At 39.8% G+C, this 15,525-nt stretch overlaps 1 protein-coding gene across 1 annotated transcript; it reads right to left on the bottom strand.

Annotated features, from left to right (window-relative positions):
• Positions 1–62: 62 nt before the first annotated feature.
• LOC116044436 (carboxy-terminal domain RNA polymerase II polypeptide A small phosphatase 1) lies at positions 63–15,370 on the bottom strand. Its single transcript, XM_031291594.2, has 7 exons — positions 14,582–15,370; positions 6,372–6,520; positions 6,056–6,157; positions 4,876–4,932; positions 4,140–4,232; positions 3,176–3,361; positions 63–2,684 (listed from the first exon to the last, which is right to left on the bottom strand). The coding sequence occupies exons 1-7, from the start codon at positions 14,652–14,654 to the stop codon at positions 2,556–2,558; spliced, it is 789 nt and encodes a 262-aa protein (XP_031147454.1). The 5' UTR covers positions 14,655–15,370; the 3' UTR covers positions 63–2,555.
• Between the last annotated feature and the right edge of the window lie 155 nt (positions 15,371–15,525).

Raw genomic sequence — 15,525 nt, 5'->3', positions numbered from 1 at the left:
AAATCCAATTCCCTGTCGATATGTTTGGGAAAAAAAAGAAATGATCAACAAAACACCACTTGGACAATTTTTCATTTAGCATTTATGAAAAACAAAGAGGCATTATTACATAAAAGTCCATATATAATTTTGTATGATAAAACAAATGGTCAAAAATAATTAGGTTACATCTAATCAATCATGAGTACAGTAACAGGAATATTCCATATATTAATGACAATTTGTTTGCTTTATTACTGTGCAAAACAAAATATACATATCTATTGAATGTGAGAAGTACAGTATCAGTGAATGGGCCCACGTAGTGACACAACGGTTGTTTTACATAACTAATCAAATGACTGACAAAACAACTTAATGCTCCTATAAATACTCCTGTTTGACGATGAATTCCAACAACACAAGTTATCATCAGTAAGATACTATCTTTTTAGTCATTTTCTAATATGTCTGAGCCAAATATTACTTATTGATATACAACGTCACCAACCCAGGTCTTATAATCATGTGTCCCCTTTGGAAAACTAGCTGCAAATATTGTAATCAGGGAAACGGGAACATTTGATTGACAAGAATTTGTTAAACATAGACAAATAATGTAATAGCTCGTAATATGGTGGATTTCATTGTCACCCCTGCCTCATCTAGGTCAAGTCACATCACAAGCCTGCTACAGAGGCTCTTAGTCAAATCCACGGCTTCATTCATCAGTGTCAACACACGGTATTGTCAACGCATACGAGGGAGATAATGAGAGGCCTGCCAGAGGCCACGCTGCTCCTTCGAAATGACTGGACCAACATCACCATGTAGAGCTAATAAAACAATACCGATTCAATGTGTAGGCCCGCATGTGATCAATGCGTTTAGAAAACAAAAGAAAAAAAGGTTAAATTCCACCCTCAAATCATTTTTTGATAAACTTCTATTTCCCAGAATGCCTTTTTTTGGCAACTTGAATGATTAATGAGTAGTACTGTGACTATCTCTGCCTCGTCTGGGATTTATTTCTCCAAAAGTCTATGTGGAATGGCAACTACACGAAAGAAAATCGGACATTTACGGTTCATGTTTCAAGATCTACTAAATCTCCCAACACATCCCGATTACAAAGTCCTGATTTTTTTTTTTTACAGCCTATGTGTACCGCGTAGAAAAAAAAAATTAAGAAAACATTGTATTTTGAAGCTTCTGAGAACCCAACCGACAAACCACACTGTAACCTTTTTTTGCATCATACAACTGTCTCTTACCATTCAAATACAGTCTGTAAAAATGCTGTAAGAAATTCAAGTTTTGTGTGCAGGAACAGAACCCATAGGAGGAGTCCATCCTGGACCTCTTCTCTGGGGTCATAACATCTATTGACACGCGGGTGCAGATACATTGCATTTCGGCTGTCCATCAATCTTTAAAGCAGCTGCTCTTTCACTGTCATGTGCAGATGGTTTGATATTCATATTAGTGTCTTACTTGGCTTGTCATATGGGTTATTGTTTTTGGTCTATACCAATGAAAAAAAGAAGGGATTTTAATGGTGTACACTGATTTCCCCCACTTAACTGACTCACGGTTCAGAAAGTTGTATTGCTTCTTGCTGCAAAAAAGATTTTTCCCCCACCTATTTTGATACTAGAATTAAAACAGTCAAAAACTAAAAAATTATCCCCATTTATTAATGCTGTTTTGTAAGCAGAGTTTAGTATACAAATTGTGTAAATTTTTTTACACTGCAGTAAAAGGGAGTTGACTGTACTATAGAAAATAGACTGTACTTGCAAAGTGCTGTCCAATCATTTTGTTATTAGTGAATTTAACAACTCCCGATCACAACTTTTTCTGATCAGATTCTTTCATAATGCTGTCATGATGGTTGAAAATGATCACGTCGCTCTAAAAACTCTAAAATGACAGCCGAGGATCACATATGCTTTGACTGCAGACAGCCTAGTGTGATAATTCACAAAATTAGGGTGTGTGACAAAGATGTTATTCCAAAACGTTTAAAAAGACATCTACAGCACGTATACACCATCTGCTCTTTCAATGACCAAATGTCAAGGCTGATCGAGTTTATTTTGCATGTAAATCATCCAGAAAAATTCCTTTCCACTTGATTCCTGCTTAGCAAATCCCTGCCTCGTTTGCAGGAGCAGACTGATGAATCCATGAGAAGGTCCAGTACCCAGGATTCATGGCTACAGACTGCTGCTTTGTTAACTGCACTCTGTGACACCGCAGAAATGTCCTTAAAAAAAAATGCATCCATCCATTCACTCACATCAGCTGGTTCAGGGTAGCCTGATAGGGAGAAAGTTACAAAGGCAAATTACAGGTTTTTTTTCTGTTTGACCAGGAGGTGGCAGTGATGACGCTATCAAAGTCCCTAAACGTGATCTCTTGGTTTGATACTGTGAAGGTAAAAAGCTCCGTCAGCTGTGAAGCAGTCTGTGTTCTGGTGGGCAGTGAGAGCTGGTGCTGGTGCTGGAGCTGGTGTGGGTATATCCGTTTTGTACGCCGTTTTGTTCGGGGCTGAGATGAGAAGTCGAACACTGTTAGCTTGCGGCCCCTTGGTGCTTGAGGACTGTGTAGACGTTATCCACTTTGCTCAGCCTCTCGAAGAAGGGGATGAGGTCCAGCAGCTCGGTGTCGGACATGTCGTCGAACCACGAGGCCACAGGCACCTGGATGAAAGTCAAAGTGGTCAGCGACCGCACCAACACCGTTGTTGAATCGTTTTGCAAGAAACTAGTTTGTGTGCTTTAGGCAGTGGTGGAAGAAATGTATCATTTCAGCTGGACTTGTAGGCCGTTATATTGCTGGGTAGTTGAATTTAAAATAAAACATATTTTATAAACTACGTGTTTTTTGTGTAAAGATCTTAATTTGTAAAGTAACTAGTAACTAAAGCTGTCAGATAGTGGAGTAAAAAGTACAAGATTTCTCTCTGAAATGTAGCGGAGTAGAAGTAGAAAGTGGCAAAAAAAGGCTCAAGTAAAGTACAAGTACCTCAAATGTGTACTTAAGTGCAGTACTTTGGTAAATGTACTTAGTTACACTCCACCACTGGCTTTAGGGACTTTCTTAGGCAGGGGATTCATTCCAAAACTCGCCGTCGCCACCCAATGACATCACTGTCACGGCCATGACTCAAGGTACTGTGTGTTCAACTCACCGCGTTGTCAGGGTGGAAGATGTAGGAGGCGGGGGAGTTGTCCACGATGATGACCTTGTTTAGATCGCGGCCCAGTCGACTCAGGTCCTTGACGTAATTACCTCGGTGGAAGACGCAGGACTCACGGAACAGGCGGGAGCGGAAAGCGCCCCACTTGTCCAAGAGGTCGGAGACGGGGTCTGCATACTGCAGCGATAACAAAATAAATAAATAGAACAATTTTTTAAACCACTGCAAACTTTAAATTAAAATTATTTATTTTTTCTAATTGCACCCCGAACCCCACTCACGTCACACCTCTTAGGGAGTCCTTCTTTGTTCTACTGTGATTATTCGGCACACCCTCATGCTGTTTTGCTTATGCTTTTTCCCCAATGCCTCCTTTTCTTATATTTTACCCAAACGGCAACCTCCGGGGCTGGAAAATGAAGCCAATGCGGAAGTGCCAAAAACTGCAGTTCATCGAGCGGCCATTTGAGGCTGGCTCCAAAAGAGAGTCAATCCTCACAGGGCCCCATGTTAAAATGCCCAACTTTAAAGCAGAATTTAAAAAAAAAAAAATTCAGCCTGGTACAAAAAAAAACTGTTTGGGTTGCTATAGCTAATTTCCCCCTACATGACAACTGTGGGGGAGAGTGAATTTTTTATAACCCGTTTTAATTATATTCAGGCTTAAACGTATGCATAATTAAGGGACGTTATACATACAGTCTATGGTTCTACCTCCGATTTTCAGTTACTCAAAATGTGAAAATGTTAAACATATCTGCTGTACATATTCAAGTTTTGCTCTGCTGCGTTTGACTTTATCACTGGCTGCTGCAATTACCCAATCTCCCTCTGGGATGTAATCATCAAGTTAATACTTGCGTACAGAGCTGTAACAAAACAAAAATGAAATGTAATGTGATTCTGCAGTACTTTATACTCAGTAGCAGTTGGCTGCAGTGCAGTGGTTTCTCACCTTAGCTAAACTGGCAGTGAACAGGACGCACTCAAACAGCTCTCCCATTCTCTTCAGGAACTCGTCGACATGGGGCCGCTTCAGGACATACACCTGGAATACACAGGAATGTTTTAAACCAGGTTCCTACGCAGCTTACATTTAAAACACGTCTTCTAAAAAAAAAAACATGTTTCTACAAACCTTTACTGCCCAAGGAACTACCGTATGACGCTTTCTTTTAATATAATCTGTGCAAATTGGGACTAATGCAAATTACTCGCCCACATATTACAATCTCAGGCATTCTAGACTTGCATAGAAAACCAAATAGGATACTCATATATGTAGATTACAGACAGATAAGCATTTGGCTCCAAAAGTAAAAACCCAGGACTCGTTTGTTTGAAGTTTCTCCATTTGTTTTTTCTTTCTGTGGTGTCGGCGGCTGAGGGTAGCGTTCCTGAACCAAGTCACCCGGAATAGGCTGTGCTTGTCTGAACAAACCTATCCTGGATTACTTGAATCAGGCCCAGACCCACGATATGTCATCCATCTCCATCTCCAAAACCCCGCAGCCATCTCCAAAATGCTGACAGCGTCTACTACACTCAGCAACTTAAACTTGAGAGCCCTGCTATCACACAACCACGGGGGGGCAGTGAAGCGCTGTCCTGTTAAGAGGATGGCAGATGAAGTTACAGTTTGGACATTTTTTTGCAGAGTTTATTGAGTGGGAGTGTGATGCCGACATTACCTGGTGTACTGTTCCATCTATTTCCACAGGAATAATGAAATCGGCATTGTTTACAGGCTGTTGGAGTGACAGAAAAAAAGTTTAGAGTTGATTTTTAACAAACAAGATGATTCTACGAAAACAAGACAAACGAGTTTCTACTGCAGGCTGAACGACTACATCAAATCACAAGAACATCGGTTTACTGCTGGGAATGGAGGCTTGTTTTACTAAATTACTCACGATATAAAATATGACTGTGGTATTATTCAGTCCTTCCAGAAAAAGAGTTTTTTTGTGATTGTTGCGGGCAAAAATCCTTGATTATGCGGCACGTTTTCTTAAAAAATGTGATGGAATATGCGGGATATTTATGCAATTTTATGCAATGAAATTGCGGGAACTTGCAAAAACTGCGGTTTCATCATGGTTTCATCGCGGGGTTTGCAGCTTTTCGATGATGTTCACGTCGCGTAATTACGTCACTTCATAACGTCACTTCATATAACGTCACTTCATAACGTTCCCATGGCAACAGGGGAAAATGGCTGCTCTTGTGTGGAGTAAACGCAACATTTTTCAACTTTCTGCTAAGATATGTGTGACTTTTTTGCAACGAAAATGCGGGGATTAGGAAATCATGCAAGCCCCGCATATTTTGCGCGGAAATCGGCAATTTATGCAGTGAAAGTGCGGCGTATTTGAAAAAATGCGGCCCCAGCATAAATATGCGGACTTTGGCTGATTATGCATTGAATTATGCGATCACATAATCGCGTTTTTCTGGAGGGACTGATTATTGCAGGACAGATGCAGGTAGAGACAAACAGTCTGCAGTGTGTGTGTGTGTGTGTGTGTGTGCGTGCGTGTGCGTACATGGAGGAGCGACTGTGTTTATTTGAGTTTGAGAACCAGCTCGTTTGGGTTTGGCATTTGCCAGCAATGACAGGAATGATGGAAATGTCACCATCAGAGCAAACAACAACCAGATGTGGAAATGTAGACCTTAAAGTAGTTTTTAACTATTTAACATATTCATCTCATGATGTAATGTGAGCACAGGGGACAACGATGTGCTTTAAAGCAATTTTGTTCTTAAAAAAAGCCCAGATCCTATATCTTAAAAGTCCCGGCGTGATCGAGGAAAAGAACACATTGGCAATGCTGGACTTGCACGTAGCTGGTTGTAATGAAAATTCACCTTAAAAGAGCTGTGAACTAACGTCTCATCCAGATCTATAACCACACAGATCTTTCCAGAGTGTTTTGACTTTGCTGGAGGCAGCAGTGGCTTCACCTGGTTCTGATAAAGATAAAAAAGAAAGAAAAGAAAACACAAAATGATATTTATTTGAACCTGGACATGGCAAAATCCAGCAATACATGAACAGTGTTTGAGAGATGACAAAGTAGAGAAGAAAGTAGGCAGTTCAATTCTGTCTCTCACAACGATTTTATCTTTCCTATGCTGTCAAAACAGGACACAAATTCTACCGCTGAGACGAAGTTAAACACACCTTGGAGACGGTTCCGTTCTCCTCGACCAGCAGAGGGGCATTGTTGTTGACTGGTGGGGGTTGAGGCTGGCCTTGACGCAGGCAGCATAAAAGGCTGGAGAAGAGGCCTCCGCGCCTGGGCTTCTTGGAGGACAGAGAGGGTGAAGAACCTGCAGAGGAAGAAGAGGTCACCAAGCTGCATTTCCCTTGGGAATACCTTGCGCATTTGTAGAGCTGTAACAATTCCAAATTGTACTGTACAATTAATTGTCTCAAAAATAATTGCGATTAACAATATAATTGTCTCTTTCAGTCAAATTAAAAAAATATTTATTTATGTATGACTTTTTCCAGAATCCCAGGATACATCTTTGTGCTATATCACTGACTACGTTTGCCGTTATTCCGAAAAAGACAATATTCCGACTAAGCTGTTTACATGGCTAATGAAAGTGAATATTCCACTAATATTCCCGTTTACATGTAGCCGTGCAAAACAGGATTTTTTTCAAAGTTTACCAAGTCTGCCACCGCGGCGGACTTGTTGGAGCGTGCGAACACAGCCTCCCTCTTTCATTTCTTCAACCAGCTTCTCGAAAAGCTCGGCGTAGCGATGTGTGCGAATATCCAAAAACCTGTTGATATCCAAGTCTTTGATAATGTTTAAAAGTAGCTGTGTTTCTCCTTCTTATCGGGTCTGCAGCCCTGCAAACTGTTGGCTGGTTGGTTTGTTTATAGCAACCATAGCAACGCACAGAGCTGATCATAAGCCGTAAACAGGCACAAACCGTGGTAAAAACCCAGATTGAGACGCATATTCCAAATGCGCTGTATACATGTCCAAAGAATGCCTCAAAAACCAGAATAATACCGGAATATCCCACACGTCTTAATCGGAAAATGCTATATTTGGAAAAAGGCCTTATTAGGAATATCCAACCGGAATATGCTGTTTACATGACCTGTATCAAATTCGGAATATTGTCATATTTGGAATAATAGTGTATAATTCTGTGACCCAGATAATGGAATAACACAGGTATACAGCCCATGATGTAAACCACACCTCTTAATCATCATAAAACGTTTTTTCTTTTGAAATGAACATACAATTGACAATTGCCATCAACATTCATACCCCTTAAGACCTTAGCTTATGTTAGCAAGTAATTGCGGTTAAACAAAGAAAAATGTGATTATGTAAAAACAATTGTGATTAAGACGATTATGTAATAAGTGTTACAGGCCAACATATTTGGCTTTGGCTTACCAAAATGTTACAGTCTCTTTTCTTTCTTTCTTTCTTTCTTTCTTTCTGTTTCAAACCTCTGATTCTATGTTGTCACTACCAGGACCACTGGGATACATCTTCAAATTCAGTTTTATTTGACCGAAACCCAGATATATTCAGTTTGAGATCACATATGACAAAAATACAGCTTAATCCTCTAATTTGAGAAGCTAGAGTCGGTGGATGTTTGTGATTTATTTATTTATTTTTTTTAAGAATTAAGCTGTAATCCCTGTATTTTCCACCTAATTCCTGCAAAGTGCCACCTAAACTGATGGCGCCATCTTGTCAGCGAATGTATGAAAACAGTAAAAACAAAAACAAAAAGCAGCTTTCCTCATACTTTTGTCATGTGCACAAACCCTTCTGGAGACACACGTCCCTGCCAAGAGCTCTTGCGTAACTCTCTGATGACGTCAGCAGCAAACAGCCTCAATCACCACCAATGCAACATTCAGCACTTTAACAGCATTATAAAAAGGCATCATGCACACATCATGAGAACAGGGCAGATATGACCATTCATAAAGACTGATGTCAGAAGTTAGCACAATGCATCAAACATTTTATGCCCTTAGTTTATACGGATTTTTTTTAATCTTCTATTCCTTTTTGTAAATTAAGGTACTTCTTTTTTCTTTTAGCCCTCTTGGCATATAAGAAAAGCATAACAGCAATAATGATGCGCATTGCACACAACAGTTAGCAGGTAATGAAAATAGTCTATTTTCAATATGAATGCACAACAACAAAATACAAGTTAACCATTGACAGCAATTTTAGTCAATAAAATACTATAAAAACACATTACGATTGAAATGAATTAGCTTGGTATGAAAACCCCAATACATCGCAACCAAACTGCTCAGACAGTATCAAACCTCTACTTTAGGTTCATTATAGTCTATATCCACGACCTTCCACTTCCGGGATTGCTCCGTTGGCGCTGGAAACTCCACCGTATGTCTTTCTTTTCGGCCGGATGTCCGTTACCTTCCGCTTTCTTTGTGTTGGCGTTCTAACCTCCGGTGGATTTGTGAGGACTATGGTTAACTGCTCCTCAGATCTCTGCAGGGTAAATCGGAGTTTTCTGTTGCATGACTAAAACAAACTTTGAACGTACTTATGAGGTGCTTCATCTCAAGAGGTTATCCTCCTAACAATAAAAATTTCAAAAAAAATGTTCCACCGAAACAAGTTCCTTCCCGAGGCTATTTTGCAGCGGTACCGTGGCGATTGTGTGGACTAGCCTGACCCTCCTCCGCAGCGCTGTAGAGGAAGGTCCGGGAATGTGAGACTAGGTTCATTATAATCCGTGTGTGTCAAGCAACAACATGATCTACTCAACTTCTGAAGCCAGAGTGAGTTGTTGTTAGTATAACAAATTAAAAAAGGAGGACGATTATTTCCTTTGTACAGGACAACCACTAACACCTTGAAAAGCAGCTTTAACTACGGTATAGCCTATATCTAGAACGAGTGAGACCATTTTTTTCAGATCTGGCCACTTTTTTTTTTTAAACAACATAACAAAAGCTCCAGCTGATTCCTGCCAAACATATGATTATCCTGACAAACTTGGCAAGTGGTGAATGAGGGTTTAGTCTCACACATTTATCTCTGTAATCACTGTGGTATGAAAGGAAGAACTGTGCACTTGTACAGGTATAAAGCTCATTCCTGGCAGTGTTTTCTTGTGCTTTAAATCATAAAACTTCTTGTTAAATGTGTTTTTTATTTGTGCGCTTTTAACAGTCACCGCTTTTTAGCAGTTCGTGTTGTCAATTTGAAAAGTGCAATACAAAAAATAGCTTGTCTCATATATATATATATTTTCAAATGTATGTGGCAATGACTTCTTTTTGTCATTCATTCCTGATTTTTAATCTTCATGGCGATATCTTGAAAGGTTAGCGAACTAACTTGCTGACCGAGAACTTCTTAGAGGAAGACATTTTAAGGTGGTATTAGGGATTTCCGGCTTCATTGTGTCCAGTTTATTGATTTAGCCAGAACACGTGGTTCTTTAGCCATTCCCGCTAAAGTGTATGTCCGTCACTGAGATTATTTCTGCTCTCACAACTGTTTGTCAAGCCGAAACTCCCAATTGGTTCATTTCTCAGTCCCATTCATCTCTGATTAACAAACCTCCGCACTTCTCTGTCTCGTATTAGACTTTGTTTCGGTCTCTTTATGCACCATACTCCCCTCTCTCTCTGTGTGTCTAAACGTGACTGTGTTACCAACACACAAACCTCTGTTGTGCATCTCTCTCGCCTCTTTCATTCCCTCTCTGCCATTCCCTCCTACTCCATTTGTGGATTCAAACCCCGTCTGACCCTCCGCTGGCCTCTGCCGCGCTCAGGCCAAAACAGGAAGAGGAAACAGACGGGTATCAGTGGAGGAAGCTACTTGCCATCGGGTTTTAGTGTCGCAGGAGTAGGCTATGACATACTATTATCCATGTAGTTTCTTCTTCATACCGATTTCATAGGCAGGTTCTCAATTCATTCATGTATTTGAATGCTTTCTATCATTTTTTTTGTCATAGAGAACTCTGATCTCAACTTAAGAAAAAAAGTAATCCCAAAAATGTAGCCTCATTTTCCGAATACCACCAAAAACTATCAACTTAGGAAGCAATAGGAAGTCATTTGTGAATTGGTCATATCTTAGCTGTGAAATTAATAAAAGGATCTTAGTCAGTCCCTTATGACATGATCTACTCCCTTATGTCCTTACTCATTGGCCTCTTCACTCCTCACTACCTCCCTTGTGTCCTTATCATTTCCAGCGTTCACTCCCATGTCTTTTTGTGCTCCCACAGGTTTCCGTTAGCTTCAATATTTATGTTTTCTTTTCATCACACGCCTTTCACCAGAAAAAAAAAAAAGACTAACTGGGTGCTGACCAGGAAACACAGAGCGAGTATTAATTCATAACAAGGGGCATTATGTAAATGACAAGGAAGGAGCCCATGAAGACGCTCAAGCATTTCATTCCCTTGAGCTAAAACAGTGCTCATCGTGGCATTCTTAAAATATGTTTCTACGTGCACTGTAAAAACCGTGGAAGTCTGCTTCTTCCACGGTGCTTTTTTTGGCTGCATTTTTAAAAGGGACGCAACTAGTGTTACCTATTGTAACTATTGTTTCTGATTAGCGATTAATCTGCTGATTATTTTCTTGATTAATCAATTGTTGATTGATTATTCATTCATGTAATCTGCTGTCATATTTCATTTTTAATAGCTGGAACCAAACATTATTTGGAATCTTTGCACCCAGGCCCTCTACAATGTGCTATACAGTATACAGTACAGATGCATCGATGCATCGCGATGCGGACCTAGACTATTCTGCATCGAGGCAGTGACAGACCATAATCCATCATTCCGGTCACTACTTCTTTTCTTTTTTGCCTTTTGTCTGTTGCCTGCTGTGTTCAGAATCCGCTACATTCAGGAAGTGTCATTTTCAAGAGCAGATGCAATAAAAAAGGGATGTTCATATATATCTAGTCTCTATCCACGACCTTCCATTTCCGGGATTGCCCCGTTGCATCTGGAAATTCCGCCGTATGTCCTTTTTTTCTAACAGATATCCGTTGCCTTGGGCTTTCTTTGTGTTGTAATTTTAAACTCCGGTGGATTTCTGAGGACTATGGTTAACTGCTCCTCAGATCTCTGCAGGGTAAATCCAGACAGCTAGGTAGACTATCTGTCCAATCTGAGTTTTCTGTTGGACGACTAAAACAACTTTTGAACGTACACGTTCCACCAAAACAAGTTCCTTCCCGAGGCTATTTTGCAGAGGCACCATGGCTCTGTGCAGCGCTTAGCGCCGCCCAAGACGATTGTGATTGGTTTAAAGAAATGCCAATAAACCAGAGCACATTTTTCTCCTATCCCAGGAATGCTGTGTGGACTAGCCAGACCCTCCTCTGCAGCGCTGTGGAGGAGGGTCTGGCAAAGCGAGACTAATATATATCTGACTGCTTGAATTTGTTGATGAAAACCACATGTAGCAATATATAATATTGAGGAGGTGATGCATCGTGATATCAAATCGATTTGTTGGGCGAGTGAAGATTCACACCCCTACTATTACTAAATACATTGTACCCATCTTCAGTATTGGTGTCAGCTCTGGGGCATCATAGCACTTCAAACTGCTGTATTCCTACCATTATCTCAGCTCTTTCAACTGAAGACAATCATTAAAAAAAAAAAAAAGGGCATAATGTGCAAATGCTACAATTATTAACATATATATTGCCTATAAATAAAAGTGTCATACACTGTTATTTAAGAAGTAGCATTTCAATTAGCAGTATTTTAAGTTGTGGTTTTTAACAGCCCTCCAACACATCTGGGTTCAGACGAAGATGATCAGTCGCCTGATGTATAGTGCTGTGTAAAGTCTCTGTAAAGTCTGCTCAGGGCAAAAATATATTTAAAGCTGCTATTCATGTTCACTATACCAACATTATCAACAGTTAAATAATGCAGGAAAAAGCACGTATAGGCTTGAGACAAACTCTGATTTGTCAAATTATAAAATACCAGAAGATTGAATGCATCTCTACCTGGATTCCAACCTAATTTTAAAACAGAAATGCCTACCATAACGTGTTATCGCCTATCACATAACTTACTGAAAATGAATGGTTCAATGTTGCTTCATCTCTGCGTGACAGTGTGGAATAATTCACACTTCAAGCGCACATGATTAGATGCCTTGCCTTATGAGATCATCTTATCAGCCCAGGATCCATTTTTGAAGCCTGACAGTGTGAATAATTTCCTGTAAACGATGCTTACACTCTTAATAATTTCTGTCTCTTTGACAGCTGAGCTGAGCTTTAGTCACGTTGTAAATTTGGCCGTTTTCTGTGGCTGCTATGGTCTCTGACAGGTTCAGAACACTGTATTGGCTAAGCTGCCAATATTTAAAAAAATAAAAATCTGTGACAAGAATTCAACTATTTTTAAGGGTTTATTTCTTTCAATCAAACAGCCTGTGAACTCTCATGTGATAATAAAACTCTCCAGTAAAACGGACTAATGAAACTTTTTAGATTGCTTGGTGAAATCATCAACCTTTCAAGTTAAAAAGAAACACTGTACTTGCCAAAAGAATAAGAAAAGGGCCTAGAGAAGGAGCAGTTTCATGCAGACTTGTAATTTAGATGGGATAGTTGTACCTGATGTACAATAAGATGCTGATATTCGCCCGTTTGACTGACGATCTGATATATGAGCATGTAGCAAATGACAGCAAATAGAATAATGCTGCCCTTTTGGAAATGAGTGGTAAATCACAAACAAACCAAATGCTGGATTTGTCCAGTGACCGTTCGAGTATATTTCTATCTTTCACTTTCGTATCACTCTGAGACAATGACACTAAGATAATCTAATAAATATACATCTCAAAAACATGTATAGTCCGACCCAGGGTCTCTGAAATGCAGTTAAAGAGTCATCATGTCAGCTTATGTGAAGTTGAGTATAGAACAGCTTTGTATTCTGTCTTTAATGGATGGAGTTCTAAAAGGATTTTACAGAAATGATGTTGGATTTCAACATTGCTTGTTGTAGGAAAAAATGCAAATAAAAACAGCCACAATCAGTCGCAGATATCTCAACTTACTCTGTCGGCCTATGAAGCAACAGCTTGTTCAGTCCTGAAGTTGAGAAACGCTTACTTACCACATCAAAGATGGCCTTGCACGATTAGACATTTATTTGTAGACTTCGTTTTTACAACCATAGGCTTCCAATTATTTTTATAGTTTCATTCATGTGCCAATGTATAGCTCTCAAAAGCTTTCAACCACAGATCTGACACTACAGTATCAGTACTTTCGTCCACCAGAAGGGTTTGTCAGTGTGGATCTACAAAAACAAAAACTGTAAAGATCCTCTGAACACAACCTGAAACTACAGAAAACTTTATGACTTAATAAAAGCTAACTTTTTATATCTAAGTTATTATGTCTGAATCTCTTCAGGCGGGACACACAAAGTGTGGGGACAAGGTTATGTAATAAATTACACTACCACACTTTTACAAGAAAGCCACTGCTTGACATTTCAGCCACTCATAATCTATATACTATATCTTTGTGTGTGCCCTAAGTCTTTTAATTCCAGGCAAAATTTCAATATCACGACATGCATTAAATGTGACGTTGTGCAGGCTGGAAATGACACTAGACATTGGCCTCGACGAAACAGACCAGCAGCAGTTTCTCAGGGATGATCACTGACAGGTCACTCGGTTATTCAGTAACCTGCATAAACACTCTGTGGCATCCCATTGGTTTGAGTACAGTGGCGGTGCCAGAAATGCATGCTCGTGAACAGCGATACGTTGACGAAATCAGAATTTCACAGGTCTGTCATTTTAGTTAAGAGGAAAACAGAGTGGCATTGTAATAAAATAAACAGCACTCAGAGCCATTACAGCAACAAAGAGATATGAGGAGATTAAGAAAAACACACCTTCTCAGTATGAAAAGTAATATTTGATTATCATACTGATGCCATTATAAAAACACATTTTGAGAATATTTTATATAGCTATGCTGCAAATGATATCCCTAATATTCTATAAGGATTTAAAGTGGGTCTGTGGCGACTGTAAGACATTTTCTCTTTTATTAAACGTCATTTCCTTTACTTTCATCACAGGCCAAAAGGCCGCAGCCATAATCTATGCAGAAGTGTGAAACAGTGACAGTTGTTGTGCTGTGACAAGTTTTCAGACAACTGTCCTAAGAGTGGTATTTATAATTGTGCAGAAGTTGTTGCAGTAAAGCAGATTACGGTGCGGTTTCTAAATCGAGGATCGTAAACTCAAGACTCACGGAGCAGCACAACTTTTTTTTTTTTTTTTGACGTGAACAGAAGCGGGACAAAAATAAAGTCACTTACCCCTCTCTCCTGTGGCTTTATTTCCCTCTTCATCCCGGCTGACTTGGGTGATTATTGAGGACGGATTGTCCATCACATCCAGGTCTGGTCCAGAGTGCTGATCTCACACTTTAAAGTTAGAGATTGTTCGCTGACTCCGTGCATTTAAAACCAACTTAACGTGTACGACAACGAAGCAGAAGCGCCCTGGGAAACATCGCAACAAGTTGCCTACAGCACGTCCATTACACGTCGGATGTTGTTGCCCGTTCAGATAGCCCACCCGCTAAAGTTTGAAGTCTGAAACTTACAAAACATTTGTCATGGAGATGGCAACTTTGATTCAATATGGTGCTCAACTCCGCTCGCAATTTCAAGATACAAACATGGAGGTTTCAAGGCTTCCCATTTCACTTAAAGTGGCGCAGTCAGCGAATGGCTGTGCATAAACACTCCCTCTCCTGGCGTCTGCAAGTTTGACGATGATCCCTTAAAGTAGTCCGAAACAAAGTTACTGAAAAGTTAGCGAGTTAGCCGCATCTTATTATAGTAAATATATACTGCTTAAAGACACGTCTTACACCATTTACACGGCTAACGTTAGAAAATGGTGTCTACGCCACCTGAACAGTGCTTTACTATGCATGCGACCATAACGTTAAAAGCACCATATTTGCTACAATTGACCGGCACGTTTATGTGAATACGTGGGTTAACACTACTTTGGTTGTTTTGTAATAGCCAATGTTAGTGAAAACTTGCCCAACAGCAACACTTTTTTGTAAAAGTAGCGGCAAAGAAACGCCCAGTTTGGGTCCCTTGAAACTGCCTAGAGTCAGGGAGCGTCGCACAAGTGCCGTCTCTGTCTCTGGTGTATATATATATTTTTTGTCGTCCAAAATACAGTTGCAAGAAGTCTTGACTGCTTGTGTAGACTTTTTTTTTTTTTTTTTTTTTTTTAAATT

Source organism: Sander lucioperca, chromosome 24, assembly GCF_008315115.2.
Source record: "Sander lucioperca isolate FBNREF2018 chromosome 24, SLUC_FBN_1.2, whole genome shotgun sequence".
Taxonomy (NCBI): Eukaryota; Metazoa; Chordata; class Actinopteri; order Perciformes; family Percidae; genus Sander; species Sander lucioperca.
This window is presented reverse-complemented; position numbering and strand designations above follow the sequence as displayed.

What these genes read in the sequence shown, in the direction of transcription:
- LOC116044436 (XM_031291594.2), bottom strand. Translation starts at nt 14,654, where the DNA reads ATGGACAATCCGTCCTCAATAATCACCCAAGTCAGCCGGGATGAAGAG. An exon ending in AGAACGGAACCGTCTCCAAG is followed by an intron (nt 6,158 to 6,371) that starts GTGTGTTTAACT and finishes TATCTTTATCAG; the next exon opens with AACCAGGTGAAGCCACTGCT. An exon ending in TCTTCCACCCTGACAACGCG is followed by an intron (nt 2,685 to 3,175) that starts GTGAGTTGAACA and finishes ACTTTCATCCAG; the next exon opens with GTGCCTGTGGCCTCGTGGTT.